Below are 18,464 nucleotides of genomic sequence, written 5' to 3'. Positions count from 1 at the left end.
AATCATACAGACTGGAAGCCTTAGCTTGCACTCTCTGCATGGATGCTGTCTGACCCGCTGTGAATTGCAGCATTTGTTGATTTCAGTGCAGATAGAAGCATATGCAGTAATTTGCTCCGAGTCAAAGGAAATATGCCCTGCATAACGTACACAGAGTGCCGGCGAAAGTGTACCTGCAGTTCTGTGCACAGTTTTGGTTACAGATCTAAGGAAGAACACACTGACAACATATACTGAATAGACATTTTCCAGATTAATCCCTCATATGACAAGATTGTCTGATGAGGGAATTCGGACTGTGTTCCCTCGAGTTTCAACTAATGAGAAATAATCTTAATAAAAAGGAGAAAAATCTCACGGAGGGGACTGACTAAAACTGGTACATGGATAAGTGGGAACAGGCAAGATTGAAGAAAATCCCAAGATAATCTGCATGGACTTCAAGCAGAATACTATCACCAGGGAACAATAAGAACACATTACAAACCAAGTGGGCAATCTGTGTGTGAAGCTCGTGAACATTGACAGATTGTTACATGAGCACTTCATGTCTGTTTTACTTGAGAGAAGAAGGATTCAGGGACAGAATTCGAGAAGATAGACTGGGAAGCTCTTGAGCAGATTGATATAAGATGTGAGCGGGAACTGATGGTTTTCGCTCGTATAAAATTGGACAAATGATCCGATTTTTTTTCCCCCCAGGCTGATGTTTGAGACAAGGGAGGAAAGTCACTGATCATTTTCTTAATGTAGAATCTGTTCGCAGGAGTGATGTGTTCCACTTCAAAGGAAGTATCGTGCAGATAGACCTGCGAGTATCAGTTCACTGCTAGTGATAATTATGGAGTAAATAGGTAAGGAGAAAATTGATCCACATTTGAGAGGCGATGTTTGATCAGGAATAGTCAGCATGGCTTTATCAGAGCGAAGAGATGCCGAAAGAAATTGTGTTGAAAAATTTAAAGGAATTAATTTAATGGGTTTCTCAGCAAGCGTTTGACAAAGCCCCACAAGAAAAACTGAAAAATAAGGAAAATCTCATGTTATCAGTGGTATCTTGGTAAGTTATATCTAAAACTGTCTTAATGGTAGGAGACAGAGGGTGGTGGCAGAATGATGTTTGATTAACTAGAGACCAGTGTCCGGTGGTTTACCACAGGGATCAGTGCTGTGTCCCGTATTATAACGGATTTCATAAATGATGTAGGCGTGAGATTGGAGGAGTGTCATTAGTGTCATTAGTGTCATTTGACAGCGAGGAGGGAAGTCTTGTGTTACAGGAAGATATAGGTGGAATGGTCAGATGGACAGATCAATGGCAATGGCATGTAACCCTGATAAATATGAGGTGATACACTTTGGAAGAAGGGACCAGACTGGCGGTTATATTTGATTTCTTACTGTTTGAAAACAGGCCCTTTGGCCCAACAAGTCCACACTGACGCTCTGAAGAGCAACCCACACAGTCCCATTCCCATAACCGATATTTATCTCTGACTAATGCACCTAACAATTTGCGGAATTTATCCTGGCGTTTTCACTTGACCTGCACATCTTTGGATTGTGAGAGGAAACCGGAGCAGCTGGTGGAAACCCACACAGACATGGGGAGAATGTGTAAACTCCGCACGGAGTTTTCCCCGTGGCGGGAATCAAATCCTGGTCGCTTCCACTGCGAGGAAGTATTGCTAACTACTGAGGCACCGTGTCGCCCCATGTACGTAATGAATGGCAGCACACTAGTATGTTCAGAGAGCGCTTTTCCACAGGTCCTTGAATGTGACTGCACAGGATACAAAATTTTTCAGAAGTCATTGTGGACAGTAGCTATTGTCTATATTCATCGCGGCACAGGTTACAGGAGCTAACAAGGACTTTTGTTAAGCCAAGGTGGAATCATGTGTGCAGTTGTTGGAGCCACTTTCCAGGAAGGAAGTGATTGCACTGGAAGGGATGCAGTGGAAATTCACCAGGATGATCCCGGCGATGGAGAACGTTGTATATATTGGAGCAGAGAAGGCCTAGGGCGATGTGATTCAGAAGAATAGAGATAAAGTAAACGTAGAGTTATGAAATCAGAGCCATCTTTGAGAGATTGAGTGTTCAACACTTTAGGGAGAAGCAGTGGATGCAGTGCACTTCGGTTTTCAGAAAGTTTTTTGATAATGTCCCAAGCCTACTTATCAAAATCAAATCTCGTGGGTATGGGCTAATACATGAACATGGTTTTAAAATAGGAGAGTTGCCAGAAACCAGTGTAAACGTTAATGGCACTCTTTTTTGGGATGTAAGTATCGTGCAGGATCACAGGGATTGGGTGTTGCACCTCAGGTATCCCCAATAAATTTCAAACCTTGGTTGCTGGAGTCCAAAATAATATTTCCAAGCCCGCTAATGGCAATACACGATGTCGGCTTGTGAGTGGATGAGGACAACATAACAGAAGCTCCAAGGTGACTGAGACAAGTGGTGTGAATGGACAAATACTTGGCAGATGGAGAGCAATGTCTGTAGATGTGACGTTGTTCACTTTGGTGGGAAGAATAGAATACTAGCCAGTTTCTTTTAAAGTAATTGCACAAAAAATGTGGTTATATAAAGGGACATTGCTCCTTTCTTATTCCCTTCTTCACAGACCTCCGAGGTTCATACAGCGCAGCGAGTTCTGAAGCCAGAAGTCAATGCCGCGAATGGCAGTGACACACTGACCAGTGCACAGAGACACACCAAGTGGGTAGCTGTAACTGAATAGGATCTGGATCTCCTTGCACATCAGCCACTGAAAGCAATATTGCCGGAGCAGACAGCAATTAGGAAGACAAATGTTGTGTTGCAATTCATTTCAACGGGTATTGAGCACAAGAGTAAGGATGTCTTACTGCAGTTGTACAGGGCCATAGTGAGACATCATTTCGAACATTGTGCGGTATTGTGTGCAGTTTTGATCTCCTTCAGTAATGCCGGACAAACGTGACATTGAGGGAGTGCAGTGAAGGATGACCAGACTGATCTCTGGGATGACCGGCTTGTTATGGGAGCAGACTTTGTTTCGACTGGACCTGTGATTCGTTGGGTTTCGGAAAATGAGTAGAAATCTCAATGAAGTATATAGATCTCTGACAGGGCCAGACAGATTGGAAGCAGCGGTGATAATTCCCCTGGCTGGGAAGTATAAAACAGCATGCCACAACATTCGGTACAGAATACCACTCTGCGTTGAGATGAGAATACATGTGTGCACTCAGAAACTGGAGAACCTGGGAAACTCCCTCACACATCAAGCTGTGGAAGCAAAGACACTGAATATAAATAAGGATTTTGAGACACTAAAAGGATAGAGATAGCACAGGACTATGCTGTGAAAATAGAGGATCAGGCATCATTTTATTGAATGGTTGAACAAAACGATGGATGAAAAGGTTTGCTGATGTTAATATTTAATATGTTGTCCAACGATTAATCATATTAAGGGATGCGTGCATTGTGGGGGCAAGGTGCATTGGAGCGATGTTCACTCGTGAAATAGAATGGGGTAGCTCAATTTGTTGATTGACCTACTCCTTTCCCGATGTTTCTGTGAAATTTATGTGCAAGCTCTCTAAACGTTGTCACAAGCTCTCAGATGTTAGGAAATATGTTTCTGAAGGTCGACATAATTGTGCTTCCCCTTCCCTTTTCCGATACCAAGGCTGGTGCCGGGTGTTCTGTCCGGTTTAATTCTTTAAGACCTCGGAGCAGAGGAGCTTATCACATGTCTGTGTCTGGACTCACGTTTATGCCAGACCAGGAAAACACGGAAGATTTGCTCATGACAGTATAATGGGGAATCAAACTGAGGTTTTTTCGTCATTGGATTCAGGTCTCTATTACTGACACCAGATTTTTGATGTCGATATTTTATTAATTGATTTAAATTCTGCCAGCTGCCATTATATTAGCCCTGTGTAGATGAGCAATCCGGTGACACTTGCACGACAGCTCCACCTCCACATGGGGAAACCACACTGAGCAGGTTATTTCTGTGCTGCTTGGCTGCTCTGTCAAAAAGAATTTCCAAATATTTGACGATCGTGTAGAGACTGAGTGGATAGTAATATATTAGATTGTAATTATTCCCTTCTTACCGGACTGGAAATTGTTGAGTAATGTTCCACATCGCCAGGGGGCTGTCAGAGTTGGAGCTGAAATGAAGCAGCTTTCACAGGTCCACGGCTTGTTGTGCAGCAGAAGTCTTCATTCCTATTGCAGGAGAAGTGTCGGGCCCATTGACTTTGCCATATCTGTAGTGTCCAGCTGTTTCTTCATGTCATGTGCAGTGAGTCTAATTTGTTAAAGACTGCCATGGGTGATCCTATGGGCTTCATGGCAAAAGTGAGGAGGATCTCTGACTCAACGCTTCTGGCTGAGGATGATGCAGAGACTACATCCTTGTCTTTTGCACTATGTACAGGTCTGTTACATTAATTAGCATGGGGGTAATTGCAGAGCAAACTCCTGCAGTGAGTCGTTAAACCATCCATCATCATTTATTACGAGATTTTGCAGAACTGTTGGTCTGTTGATCTTGGAATCATTGCGCTCTGTCTAACAGATGTTCGTCCTGTTGTTTGGAAAGTATGCAAAACGTGAAGTAGCTACAACGGGTTATCGTCAGTTATTGCTACACATGGTTCTGACTCTGGCATGTTCACCCGCACTCGTTACTGAACCATAGAGCAGCTTGATAGTAATGATAGATGATCCTGGGTAAAAAAGGTTTCAGACTGTGGCTGAATATAATTCTGCTTCTGCTGCTGTTGTGGTTTCCAGCACCACATCAATGTCACGAATTCTCTACTTCGGGAATTTCAGAAAGCTAGACTTTGAAAGCATGTAAAGAGGATGTTTTGACTTCTTAATGAATTGCTTGCAGTGAAGAATTAGTGATGAATAATTGAGTCATAGACTCTCAGAGTCATGCAATATTCAGACAGAGCATTCGACCCAACTCGTCCATGCTCACCAGTTTTTCTGATCTGAACTAGTTCTATTTTTCTTCTTTAGGCATATACACCTCCAAACATTTCCCTATTCAGGTACCCATCAAATTATCTTTTCAATGTTGTAATTGTACACAACAATACTACTTCCTCTGACAGCGGACTACATTAATGCACCACCCACTGTGAGAAACAGCTGCCCCTTAAATATCTTTTAAATCTCTCCGCTCTCACCTTCAACCTAACCTCTATGGTTTTGGATTCCCCCGACCCCGGGGAAAAGACTTTGCTATTCATCCTATCTATGCCCCTTATGATTTTATAAACCTATATTAAGATTAGATTAGATTAGATTAGATTAGATTACTTACAGTGTGGAAACAGGCCCTTCGGCCCAACAAGTCCACACCGACCCGCCGAAGCGCAACCCACCCATACCCCTACATTTACCCCTTTAACCTAACACTACGGGCAATTTAGCATGGCCAATTCACCTGACCTGCACATCTTTGGACTGTGGGAGGAAACCGGAGCACCCGGAGGAAACCCACGCAGACACGGGGAGAATGTGCAAACTCCACACAGTCAGTCGCCTGAGTCGGGAATTGAACCCGGGTCTCTGGCGCTGTGAGGTAGCAGTGCTAACCACTGTGCCACCGTGCCGCCTTAAGTCACCCCTCAGCCTCCAATGCAAAACTAACAAAATCCCAGGCCATCCATATGTCTCAAAATCTACAGTATCCTCTGCATAATTTGAAATATTTTATCGCCTTTTCACTTTATAGCATTCTTCCTGTAGCAGGCTTTTAAGAATTGCACTCAGTGATCCAAATGTGGCCTTAGCATCACAGCATGATGCCACAGTTCATCTACTCATTGCTCATGGTTTCTTCACAGCCCAGACTACCTGCAACTCCACTTTCAAGGAACTAAGTAGTTAATCCCTGTATCTCTCTGCTCCATAACACTGCCCAGGTCCCTACCATTAAGTAACTACCCTGGTTTGTCTAACAAAATGCAGTGCCTCACATTTATTTGCATGAAACTCCATCTACCATACCTCAGACTGCTGACCCAGTCGATCAAGATCTCATTGTTCTCTTAGATAACCTTCGTCACTGTCCATTATCACACAACTTTTTTGTATTGTCTGCAAACTATCCATGGTTCCTATATTGTCATCCAAATCTTTTACGAAAACAATGAACAACAGCAACCTGGTCACTGTGGCACCCTGCTGGTCACAGGCGTCCAATTCGAACAAGTAATCTCTCCCAGCGTTCTCGGTGTTTTACTGTAAAACCATTTTTGAAACTGATTGACTAGCCCTCCCTGTGATTTAACCTTCTTAATACATCTACCATATGGATTTTTGTTGGGCCTCACTAAGGTGTACGCAGATAACTGATGCTGTTTATCTCCCCCGTCTTCTAGGTCACGTCTTCAAAAATTGCAATCTAGTTTGTGAGCACGAATTCCCACACATAAAAACATGCTTACTATCATGGCAGTCCTTGCATTTCGAAATGCATGTAAATTCTGCCTTTGAGAATCTCCTACAAACGCTTACCCATACCTGACTTCAGACTCACCAGTCTGTAGTTCCATGGCTTTTCCTTGCAGACTTTTTTATATATGATGTAACAACATTCCAGCATCTCAATCTTGTCTGTCAGTGGTACAAATTTAATTAGAAAGAACTGCAGATTTTGCAAATCAGACACAAAGACAGAAGGTACTGCGAAAGCTCAGCAGGTCTGGCAGAATCTGTGCTGAAAAAAATCTGAGCTAAAGTTTCAGTGATCCTTCCTCAAAACTCTGATGAATGACATGAATATCTCAGCAAGTGACCCCGCAGTTTCTTCCCGAGCTTTCTGGAAAGGCATGGGATACAGGTGAACAGATCCCGGGTATTTATCGACGATTATGCATTTTAAGACCTCCAGCATTTCTTCTTCTTTAATGTGGTCACGTTTCAAAAATCACTTAATTTTATTTCCCCGAGTTCCCTCGCTTCCATGTCTTTCTCCACAGTAAATACTGACGTGATATATTCATGTGGAATCTCACCCATGCAACAGTAACAGGCTGTAAGGCAGCAGGGGAGGGCGATTCCTTGTGAGGAGTGTGAGCCTGGCATTGCCAGGAACTTATGGGCTGTACTGTTGAACTGTTAAATGTGTTTCTGTGGCTTTTTCCTCTTTTACAGGAAGGGCTACAATGTTTTACATTTTAACTTTCTTTTCTTTCTTTTCGGCTTTGTAACAAGATTCTGTACATGAGAGGAGGGTGTGTGGAATTTTGTACCGACGATTATGTCACCTGTGCAGACATGCAAACTTTTCATTGTCCTCGTGTGAGTACGTGTGACAATGACACTAATAAATCTAACTCATCTCCTGTGAAACTACATATACATGGTTGTTTGATTTAAAGGGGACCCTATTCTATTGCTAGTTTCTCGTCTACCTTTAATATACTTACATTATCGCTCTCAATTTCTCTTAAATTTATCAGCTAAGCTATCCCATGCTTCCTTTTTGCCCTTCTGATTTCCCTGGTAAGTGTTCGACTACACCCCGTAAGCTAAAGGGATTTATGATCCCAGCTGCCTATTCCTGATATACAGCTTATTGCTTTCCCATGACTGGACCATCAATGTACCCTATCACGTCTTGTTCCCTACTCTTCACACTGACAGGGACATGCTGTCTCTGAGCTCTCACTATCTCGCTTTTGAAAGACTCCACTTGCCAGATGTACTTTTATCTAAGAAAAGCTTCCCTCGAATCATTGTTTGAAAGTTCTTTCCCAATACCATCACAATTTGCCATATCACAATTTACAACATTGACTTGTGAAACAGTCCTATCCTTTTCCAGAACTATTTTGAAACTAATAGAATTCTGGCCACTGGTCCGAAAGTGCTCGCACTTTAACAGCACAATCACTTGCCCTTCCCTAATTTCCAAGAGCAAATAAAGGTGAGGCCAGAATGAGGGGTGGAACAGGAATAATTCCGGATAATTTCGTGTTTATGGTTGTGTGTGTGTGTGTGTGTGTGTGTGTGTGTGTGTGTGTGTGTGTGTGTGTGTGTGTGTGTGTGTGTGTGTGTGTGTGTGTGTGTGTGTGTGTGTGTGTGTGTGTGTGTGTGTGTGTGTGTGTGTGTGTCAATGCGTCTGTTTGTGGACTTCCGCATGTGCATGTTTGTGAATCCATTAAAATGGGAATCAAAATGTCCCTTCTCTCTCTCTGTCAATATTCTTGTGTTTCAACTGATGTATTACCATCCTGTGCTGGCCGCCGCAGGCCATTTCAGAAGCTGCAGCTTTGTTGGGAAAAGGCACCAAAGACAGTGACTCTCTCAGCTTTGAATTAATTTGGATCCATTTTCACGTGCACACTAACGAAAGCAGTGAAATTTTAGTAATGGCTTCGCTTATGACACCACTTCAGGTGCAAGATATCTCGGTACACATTCTTCAGTATTTGGTGCAGAAGAATATTAAGGTAAAAAGAACAGATTCGAATTACTGACCCTTACACCCGAGTGTGTGCCAGCAACGAGTTTCTGGACCGCACCGGGGCTCGTGTCCAGAACATACCAGGCCCAGTTTCGAAATCGCATCAGGGCCAGTGACCAGGACGCACCAACCCAGTCTCCAAAATACACAAAGCCCAGTCTCCAGGCCGCACTGTGCATTAAATCGCGAGGCCTTGACTCCCTCAGCAAGCCTCTGTTCTGGGACTTACCTTCACCATTACCTTTGGAGTCACTTAAAAAAATTATAAGTTTGTGAATGAAAAATACACCAGAAAGCAGAAGAAAAATGAGACACAAACTGGGTGGAAGCAGATGAGTTCCTACCCTGCCGCCATCCTTCATAAATCACGCTGTTTACTTTCATGTTTCACGCAGCATATTTCACGCTGTTTCCTTCTTCCACATATAACTTGGAGACTCAGAGCAGTTTTGTCCGATTCCTTGCAATGCTGTCCCTGAAATATGAACAGAGAGAGATGAACATGACCATTACTATTCTGTATGCTGCCATTGGCTTTATTTCAGGACTTTATAATACATTCTCACTGCAATTTGGAAAAGTACATCAAAACAAATTTGAAAGTTGGATAAATTGATATTAACTTCATCTCAACCTGTTCCAAAGTGCTTCACGCAGAGTGGCCTGAATGCAATCGTACTGCTGTGGTCAGCATAGCTCCCCTTGCTGGAGAGTTTATTGTAGACTAATTCACGGCATTGCTCCCCGTGCTGAACAGACATCCCGTCCGGATTTATAAATCAATGCTCTGCTGCCATCGACACAGTTTTCCACACTTGGCAATTTTCTGGTTCGAATCGAGCACAGCTTGATCTATGCAGTGCTGTGTCCTGACCAGATATGCCCTCTTGGTTAATGGTTCTCTGTGGTGGATTGAGAACTTGATATAACTAACCATTTGAGTTGATCTGACACTGCGTTTTATTTATGTTCTCCTTCTTGTGTTTGGAGCCTCCATCTCAGATTCTATTAATGTTGCACTGAGCCCATCTACAGTACATCATGTTTGTGAATTCACACTGTTTATGGCAGGAGCCACAGTCTGTTTATTCAGAAGCAGTCAGCAATTCCCATCATCTTTGTGTCTTCACGTAAAAAGAAAGTATGGCCTCTAGGATAAAGTCTGTCCCCTTGGTACATAGTTCAAAACATGCTCCCCCTCACTCCTTCACACCGCCAAGCAACCACATGAAAATATTCAGTGTGTAATGAGAACAGTGCGACCACTGGAAACATGAGGGAGCAGACTATCAGGGACATGGAGTAACACTTCCCAAGTCAGAACTGGACAGAGTGAACACTCCAGTAATCACTGTGTTGCTGAGTTCTGTAATCTCTTTCCGTTTCAGTAGCATACTGCATTTCATTCTTACTGAAAAGTTCAAAGGTTCATGTTTAAGCACGTTATTTTCCAGCTGCCAAATTATTGTCCTCTGCTTATCCAATCAGATTGCCTCGACCACTTGCTGATAACTTCAGTTCCGAACTATCTTAGTTCGCATGCATCTTTTGCATTTATCAAAATCTTTGATATCGTTTGCAAATAGTTGAGGCCCAGCACTGGTCACTCTGTCATTGCAGTCATTGATTTGTGTTAAAATGATAAAAATCGATTTATCCCTGTTTCCGGCTCAATGATCTGTCCTCCCCCATTCACATGTAGTTACTTTGGAAGGCAATATTCCCTTTCATTTCCTGTGTAACAGCCATGAGAGTTAAAAGATCTGTTCCAATTGCTGAGTAAAAGGCTCGAATGGCTGAATAGCCTCATTCCGTTCCCATGTAAAACTCTTGATGGGCCGAATAGCCTGCTTCAGTATATGCGCAGTTATGAATGTTGCTGAATATTTTGGAACAATCAGTGAACAGCCTACTTTTGGCCTTTTGATGGAGGGAAGTGCATCGATGTTGCAGCTGCTGATGAACTAAATTAACTGATGGATACCCAGTTTCCATTTGCTAAGACCTTCAGAAGAATCTCCTACTTCACAGGAGGTAGTGCCACGTAACACAGTGGGCAGTATCTTCAGGATGAGACTGAGATATTCTCTCCATCCGGACTGTCTGCTCGGTATTCCTACAGAAGTTGTCAGAGATAGATACATCTGTGCCAAGGTGTATGTTGAGAAAGCTTCCTTCTTGTCGTTTCCCCCATCACTTTCCACAGACTGGCTGCTGTGCATTTGAGGCTTCTGCCTGCTCAGTCAGTGGTGCATCTGTGGAGACACGCTTTGTAATGGTCAGTGAAGTCCCACACCCTGAGTGCGTTCTGTTTCCTTGTCACCCTCAGTGCTTCCTCTGAGGAATTGAGTTATCACCAAGGGGTGGTGTGGAAACCAGAAGATGCCGACCATCAGGAGATTTTCTGGACCTGTTTCCATGAGATTTCCCGGGTTCTGGAATCAATGTTGGAGAATTGCAGGGTAACTCCTTTCCTGACTTTATCCACGTGGATTTTCCCACCACTGGTCGGTCTGCCCTGCCCGCCGGAGAGGATATAGTCGGGATGGTGATGCAGCTTCATTAAATATTACCCATCAGGCATGATTCTGCGAGTATGGCAGTATCAGACTGTTTCCTGACCAGTGGTCGGAAAACGCAGCCCGCCAGGCAGAATTATACAAGCTGGAGAATCGATATTTCTGGCATATGCCCTTTACCACGAATGAGGCTTGTGTATCGTTTTTTTTTGGGGGGAGTGGTCGATAAATAAATGGGAGGAGTGCTGTGGCTGGGGGCAAGGCACCTGCGAATTCGATATGAAGATGGATCTGAGGGAGTAGTTGGTAGTTTAGAAAATATAGTCGAGTTAATAGATGGGAAAGGCGATGGACTTGTCAAGAGGGCGGTGCCGAGTTGGAGACTTGAGACTCGGATAATGCTGGGGGAGGGGAAAGAGGAAACTCGTGAAATCCACATGAACACCGTGGGATTGCAGGATCCAATGATTGAAGTTGAGACGTTCATCCTCCAGTCATCGGGTGGTTCGGGTTTGGTGATGGAGGAAGACCACGACCTGTATATCCTTGGTGGACTGGGAGAGGGTGTTGAAATTTTCACCCACGGGACTCGGTGGGTGCGGTTGTCCCAAAGACGTGCTCTGAAATGATCCACAAGTTGGTGCCCTGGATCCCCAACGTAGTGGTAATGACATTGTGTGAAACAGATACAGTAGATGACATGTGTGGAAGTGCATGTAAATTTGTGACGAATGCGGAAGGGCTCTTTGGGGCACTGATAGAGGTGATGGATCTTTTTGTCTGTGGTGGAAGTGATGGAGGATGATGCGAAGGATACGGAGTGAGGTGGGTTTGCAGGTAAGGACCGGGAACATTCTGTCCCTATTGCAATTTGGGGGGCGGAGATCGAGGGCGGAGGTGCGCAAAGTGGATGAGAGGCGCTGGAGGGCATCATCGACCATGATTGAGGTGAAACTGCGGTATTGGAAGAAGGAGGACATCTGGGATATTTTAAGGTGGAATCGGTCATCCTGGGAGCAAGTGGGCCATTATGGAGGAATTGGGAATAATGGACGTCGTATTTTCCAGCAAATAGTGTGGAAGGGTGTGCAGTCGAGGTAGCTGTAGGAGTCGGTGAGGTTGTCGTAGATGTCCGTTTTGAGACGATCACCAGAGATGGAGATGCAGATTTACAGGAAGTGCAGGGAGGTGTCCGGGATGGTACAGGTTAACTTGAGTTTGGGATAGAACGTGTTGCTGAAGTTGATGAACTACAACCTTCTCGTGGGAGCACGAATTGGCACCGCTAAATTCATCAAAGTAGCGGCAAGAAAAGTGGGGAATGTTGTCAGTGTCACTGTGAGGTTTCCCCGCAGCATTCTGCATAAAACATTCTGTCTGTAACTGGAATTCCCTAGAAAATACTCTAACCATCATTCTCTGTTAAATTCTACACCCGACATTAGTTGGGAACGGCCGGACGTCAGTGAATTTAAAGAAATGATCAGATCCCAAGTGAAGAGACCCCGTTGCAGGGTGAGGGAGACACTGTTACGGAGTCCCCACAGCCAGTTAAAATAGTGAATACATTTTCCCTCCGTTTACACGTGTTCATTAAGCATGATCGACCACACTTGAGTCTAAAAGTCACAAATTTCCAAACTCCATTTGTCTTCATGGAACTGGGAGAGAATCATTCCCGAAAGCAAGGTCTCACCCTCCGTGTGAGAATATGGAAATAAAGTGACCTCTGTCTGCTCTCCAACGACCGAGTATGTGGGAGTTTCCTCGAAATTATCTGTTCCTTTGGATGTGTCTCAGTATGTTTGGGGAGGGAATGTTTCTTGTGGTTTATGATACATTTCTGTCAGAAATTCAGATTTTCAAATTTGTCATTTCAGCTCCAACTGTTTTAATAAATCCCAGAGTACAGTGACACATTTGAAAATCTCTATCTGTCCTCAATCAAACAAGTCACTTTTCCTCCATGTTGATGTACAATGTGTTTTTTTTACCTTCCTCACAGCTAACGTAGTGACGACCTACGTCCTGCTTTATAAAGATTGTGGATTGTCCCCATGTGTCAGACGTTATCTGACGGCCATGGCAGTGGCGGATCTACTGGTCATTATCCTCGACCTGATATTGAGACACATTCCCATTGTTTATCGGGAACAGTTTTATTTCATGTGGGACATCTCCGTGTGTAATATCCACGCCGTCCTGCTTTATGCAGCCACTGACTGTTCTGTCTGGTTCACCGTCAGTTTCACCTTTGATCGATTTGCGGCCATTTGTTGCCAGAATCTGAAAAGTAAATATTGCAGTGAGAAAACGGCGGCTGTTGTTCTGGCAACAGTGACTGTGCTGAGCTGTTTAAAAAATATTTTCTGGTTTTTTATGTTCACAGGTCAATATCGGCTGGCGAACCAGCCCTGGTTTTGTGAAGTACCAGACGGCATTCATGCCTCCACTTTCTGGGTGGCAATCGAGTTCCTCCACCACATTGTAACCCCAGCTCTTCCATTTCTCCTGATCCTGCTGCTCAATGTTTTCACCGTCAGACACATTTTAGTGAGCAGCATAGCCCGCAGGAGACTCCGGGCTCACACGAGTGGGGACACTCGGTTTGACACAGAAATGAGCAATCGCAAAAGATCTATCATTTTACTGTTTGTGATCTCGGGCAATTTCATCATGTTATGGTCAATATTAATGATATTTTCCATATCGTACCGGATGGATGTGATTGGGCGTCGACGTGTGTCTTTACATACCTGTGTGAAGGAACTGGGCTTCATGCTGCAGCTCCTCAGTTGCTGCACAAATACCGCAATTTATGCTGTGACACAGACAAAGTTCAGACAGCAGCTGAAGAATGTGCTGAAATATCCCTTCACCCAAATATATCAATCAATCAAATTCACTTATTAATCAATCCATCCGGGAGTCTCTCATTGTAGTTGATTTTTTCAGCGATGAAGCAGCCTGTCGCTTTCGTATCAGCCTGTGGGTAGCGTTGGTTTGTCCAACCTAATCCAACAGGCGAGTTACAGGGACATTTCAACGATTCTATCAACTCAGGTGCCAGTATGTAAAGACACCATCCCACTGACTGTATCGATCACTTCAAATTATAAACACGAAAAATGTGCAATAAAAATTACCGAGCAGCAGAGTGAATGATATTGTTGGATGTCATTGTTTTGAAGAAGCTGAGCTGGACAGAGACAGAGTCAGCCACAAGTCTTGGTCATTAGGGAAGGGGAGGGGACCGGGGCATGAGCTCAGGAGTTCGATTATTGTTGCTCTGTCATTGCTTTCACCTCTGGGTCCCCCACACCGACCTGGGCTTCGTCACAGTTCATCCCTCTACCCCGTTGCCGCTATCTCCAGTCAACCTCATCAGTATCTCGCTATCTCTATCACTGGCTCCCTCTCGAATCCTTCATTTACACACAGTCCCAAATTTACCTACCCCGTTACTTCATCTCATTTTCCTCCCTCACTTCCTCTGTGCACAAGCCCTTTCTCTCCACTCTCACTTTCACTTCCGTCTCTTGCCAGCCCACGTTTTGTCTCACTCTCTCTGACCTCCACGGTTTCTCCACCCTTGTCCACTCTTCTCTCTCTCCAGCAACTTCTCTCTAACTCTGACTACCCCTTCATATTCGTCCCCCATTTTCTCACTACTCGCAGTCAGAGAGAAACGGAGTGAGGGCGGGGAGAATGCGAGAGTCAGAGGGAGACGGTGAGAAGAAGTCACATAGTGGGAGATGGAGAGAGAGGGCGCAGAGTGTGCGGAGAGAGAGGGTACGTGAGAGAGAGGGAGAGAGGCAGCGATGCAGCGAGAAGCGAGGAACGAAGAGGAAAAGAGGCCGAAAACAGGCGGGAGGGTGGCGAGAGAGCAGAGAAGGAGAGAAAGGGAGGGGTGAGCAAGAGAGGAAGGAGACAGAGCGGGAGGGGAGGCGATAAAGGAAGGGTGGGAGGGTGTAGGAAGAGAGTGAGAGCTGGATCGAGAGAGAGAGATGGAAGTGGGAGACAAAGTGGGAAGGCAGGAGGGAGAGACAGCTGGCAGGGAGGGAAGGATAGAGAGAACGGGAAAGAAGGGGAAGAGAATGGGAGAAGGATGAAGAGAGAGAGAGAGAGTAAGAGACAGTGGGGAGAGTGGGTGACAGAAAGTGGAAAGAGGGAAACAGAGACTGTGGTAATGAAGGGTGTAGAGAGAGAGTTGGATGGGAGGTAGATGGATGGAGAGGTGGGGAGAGATTGGGAAGTGGGGAGACAGAGGAATAGAGGGAATCGGTGTGAGAGAGAGAGAGAGAGGTAGCGGGTGGGAGGCAGTGAGGGAAGGGGAGAGACAGTGTAGGGAGGTAGAGGGAGAAAGAGAGAAATTGCGGGGAGAGAGAGTTGGCGGGGAGAGGTGGGGAGAGAGGGAAAGGGAAAGAGGACAGAGAGAATGCAAAATACGGTTCGGGCTGGCAGAGAGAGTCTGGGGGATTGGGGGAAGAGAGAGTTGATGGGGAGAGAGATTTTAAGAGAGAGAGTATAGAGTATGACAGGTGTGGAGAGTGTTGGGGAGATGGTTGGAGGAGAGAGTGTGAAGGGGCGAGGGAGAGGGGAGAAAGGGGAGGGGCAGGAGGAGAGACAAGGTGTTGAGAGACAAGAGTAGAAAGTGGGAAGTGGTGGGGCAAGTAGAGTTGTGAGAGAGAGAAAGAAAGAGGGAAATGGGAGAATGTGAGAGAGACAGTGGCACTGGAGGGAGAGCAGGAGAGGAAGAGGGAGAGGTACAGAGACAGAGGCAGTGGGAGAGAGATGGGGATGGGGAAGAGATAGAGTTGGGGTAAAGGGGGAGGGGGAGAGAGGTAATGGCAGAGACAGAATGTGAGAGGGTGGGGAGAAAGTGAGGGAGAGAGAGAGGGGATAGGAAGAGAGTGAGATAGGAGTGAGAGAGGGAGGGTGGAAAGGGATAGTGAGAGAGGAAGAGGAGATGGAGAGAGATTGAGAGATGGCATCAGGAAGGAGGGAAACAGTGCGGTGCAGGGCGAGTGGTGGGGGAGAGAGAGTGGTAAGAGAAGAGGGAGAGAAAAGGAGATGGGGAGCAGGGGAATGGAAGAGAAAGGGGAGGGAAGCGAGATAGTGGGCAGAGAGAGAAAGAGATATTGTAGGAGAGAGAGATAGCGCCGTGGGGAGAGACAGATAGGAGAATTAGAGGGAGACGGAGGTGGAGGAAGCAAAGAGAGAGAGGTGGAAAAGCGAGACAGTAATTCGGGATACAGAGAGAGAGGGACGGGCGAGAGATAACGTGAGCGAAAGAGGCGTAACATGTTCATACCGACCCTCTTACTAATGAAGCTAACACTACGGGCAATATAGCACGGCAAATCCACGCGATCTGCAAATCGTTGGACTCTGGGAGGAAAACAGTGGATCCGAAGAAACCCCAAGCAGACACGGAGAGAATATGCAAACTCCATACCGAGGGTGGAATCCAACCTAGAGCCATGGCGATGTAAGGCGGCAGTGCTAACTACTGAGCCCCCGTGCCACCCACTTGACTGAATCTGAAAAACGCCTGAGTGAGATTTGAAAACACGATCTCTGGTTTTATAAGTAAAAACGTTCACAGTAATCTCAGCTGGTGTAGGATTTAAACCCCTGAGGTTCGCACTATTCTGCATTGCAAACTAGCTGCGCAACCAACTGAGCTAAACTGAGAGAGAGAATTAGAGCGGTGCTGGAAAAGCACAGCAGGTCAGGCAGCATCCAAGCAGCAGAAAAATTAATATTTCAGGCAAAAAACATGAATCAGCAAAAGAGGCAGGAAGCCTCCAGGGTGGAGAGAGGGGACGAGTGAGACAGAGGAATAGAGGGGGGAAAGGAAGAAAGAAAGAAATGAAGATCTTTGGAGGGGGAGGTGGGCCAGAGAGGGAGCGGGAGAGAGGTGGAGGGTGGGATAGACAGGGAGAGAGATGGAGACAGATAAGAGTGAAGGTGAAAGAGATAGAGAAAGGGAGGCAAGTGAGAGAGGAAGAGTGGAAGAATGGGAGAGCGGCAGACGGATTCAAGAGTGAGACGGAGGGATAGGGAGGAGGGGTGAAGAGAGAGAAGGGTGAGGAGAGAACAAGGAGGAGTGAATTGGGAGATAGAAAGAGGGAAAGGTTAGACTGAAGGGATGCGGAGAGAGAGAGGGAGGTTGTAGAGAGACAGAGAAAAATGGAGGGAAGAGAAACAGGAAGGGAGGAGATTGAGACAGAGAGGAGGAGAGAGAGATGAGTGGTGAGAGACAGTGGGTATCGAAGGGGGTAGGTGAAGACAAAAAGATGGGAGAGAGATGCAGCTGTGGAGACAGAGAGAGGTAAATGCGGAGAGAGAAAGAGAGGTGGGGGCAAGAGAGATATAGAAAAACAGGGTTGTAGAGAGTGAGGCGAGGTGATAGAGGGAGACAGGAAGGGATTAAAGGGAGAGAGATTGGTGGGGAGAGACGGAAAGTGTATAGAGAGGGAGCGGACTGAGAGAGAGGGGAGAGGGACAGAAAATGGAAGGAGAGAGAAAGAGAGAGGGAGGTGTAAGAGAGGTGTAGAGAGAGGGGCTGGGAGAGAGAGGTGTAGAGGGCGAGGGAGAGAGAGGGAGGCACGGGTAAGAGAGAAGGTGAAAGCGAGGAGAGAGAAGGAGGGATGGAAGGGGAGAGGGGACAAAACAGAGAAAAGGTGCAGAGAGAGGGAGGGGAGAGAGAGGGGAGGAGAGAGAGGGAAGAGGATGCGTAGAAGTGAGTGGGAGAGAGAGAGAGACATAGAGAGTGGAAAAAGACAGACGGAAGGGGTAGAGACAGCGAGAGAAATAGGATTAGAGATTGAAGGAGGTAAGAGAGAATGATTGTGGGGCAGACAGAGAGAGAGAATGAGAGAGAGAGAGCCAAACAGGAGAGAGATGGGAGAATGAAACAGTGGGGGAGGACAGGAGGGTAAGAGGGGGAGAGAGAGGGACACGGGGGGAGGGAGGGAGTAGAGAGAGAGGGATGAGAGAGATTGGGGTGAAAGAGACTGGGGAGAGGAACATGAGGGCTGAAGAGAGAGAGGGAGGGGAGGACAGAGGAATGGCGGAGCGAAAAAGAGGCAAGAGAGGAGAGGGAGAGGAGAAGTAAGAGAGATGAGGAGCGATCGAGACACGGAGCAAGAGAGGTGAGTGAGAGAGTGGGTGGAGACAGAGAGGGGAGAAAGCGAGAATGGGCAGAAAGAGAGATCAAAGGGGCAGAGAGAGGGGAGAGGGCAGAGGAAAAGAGGGAGGGAAAGAGGAAAGAGAGATGGGGAGGCTGGGACAAGTGGAGCGAGATAATTCGTTGAGAGAGAGTGAGTGGAGAGAGGAAGACAGGCAGACGTGAGAGAGGGAGAGACGTGAAGGCAGAGAGATGAGGGATAGATAAACGGGGAGGCAGGAGAGAGACAGAGAGGTAAAGAAAGAGT

At 45.9% G+C, this 18,464-nt stretch overlaps 1 protein-coding gene across 1 annotated transcript; it reads left to right on the top strand.

The window, feature by feature from the left end:
* Positions 1–11,961: 11,961 nt before the first annotated feature.
* On the top strand, positions 11,962–13,935 carry LOC148142476 (uncharacterized). The gene is made up of 2 exons (XM_087976599.1): positions 11,962–12,079; positions 13,028–13,935. Exons 1-2 carry the CDS (start codon positions 11,962–11,964, stop codon positions 13,933–13,935), a joined length of 1,026 nt encoding a protein of 341 aa, XP_087832725.1.
* The last annotated feature ends 4,529 nt before the right edge of the window (positions 13,936–18,464 follow it).

Source organism: Chiloscyllium plagiosum, unplaced genomic scaffold, assembly GCF_037043375.1.
Source record: "Chiloscyllium plagiosum isolate Xiang-an unplaced genomic scaffold, Cpla_swu_hap1 HiC_scaffold_29, whole genome shotgun sequence".
Taxonomy (NCBI): Eukaryota; Metazoa; Chordata; class Chondrichthyes; order Orectolobiformes; family Hemiscylliidae; genus Chiloscyllium; species Chiloscyllium plagiosum.
Note: the sequence above shows the minus strand (reverse complement) of the source record. Positions and strands in the feature narration are given on the sequence as shown.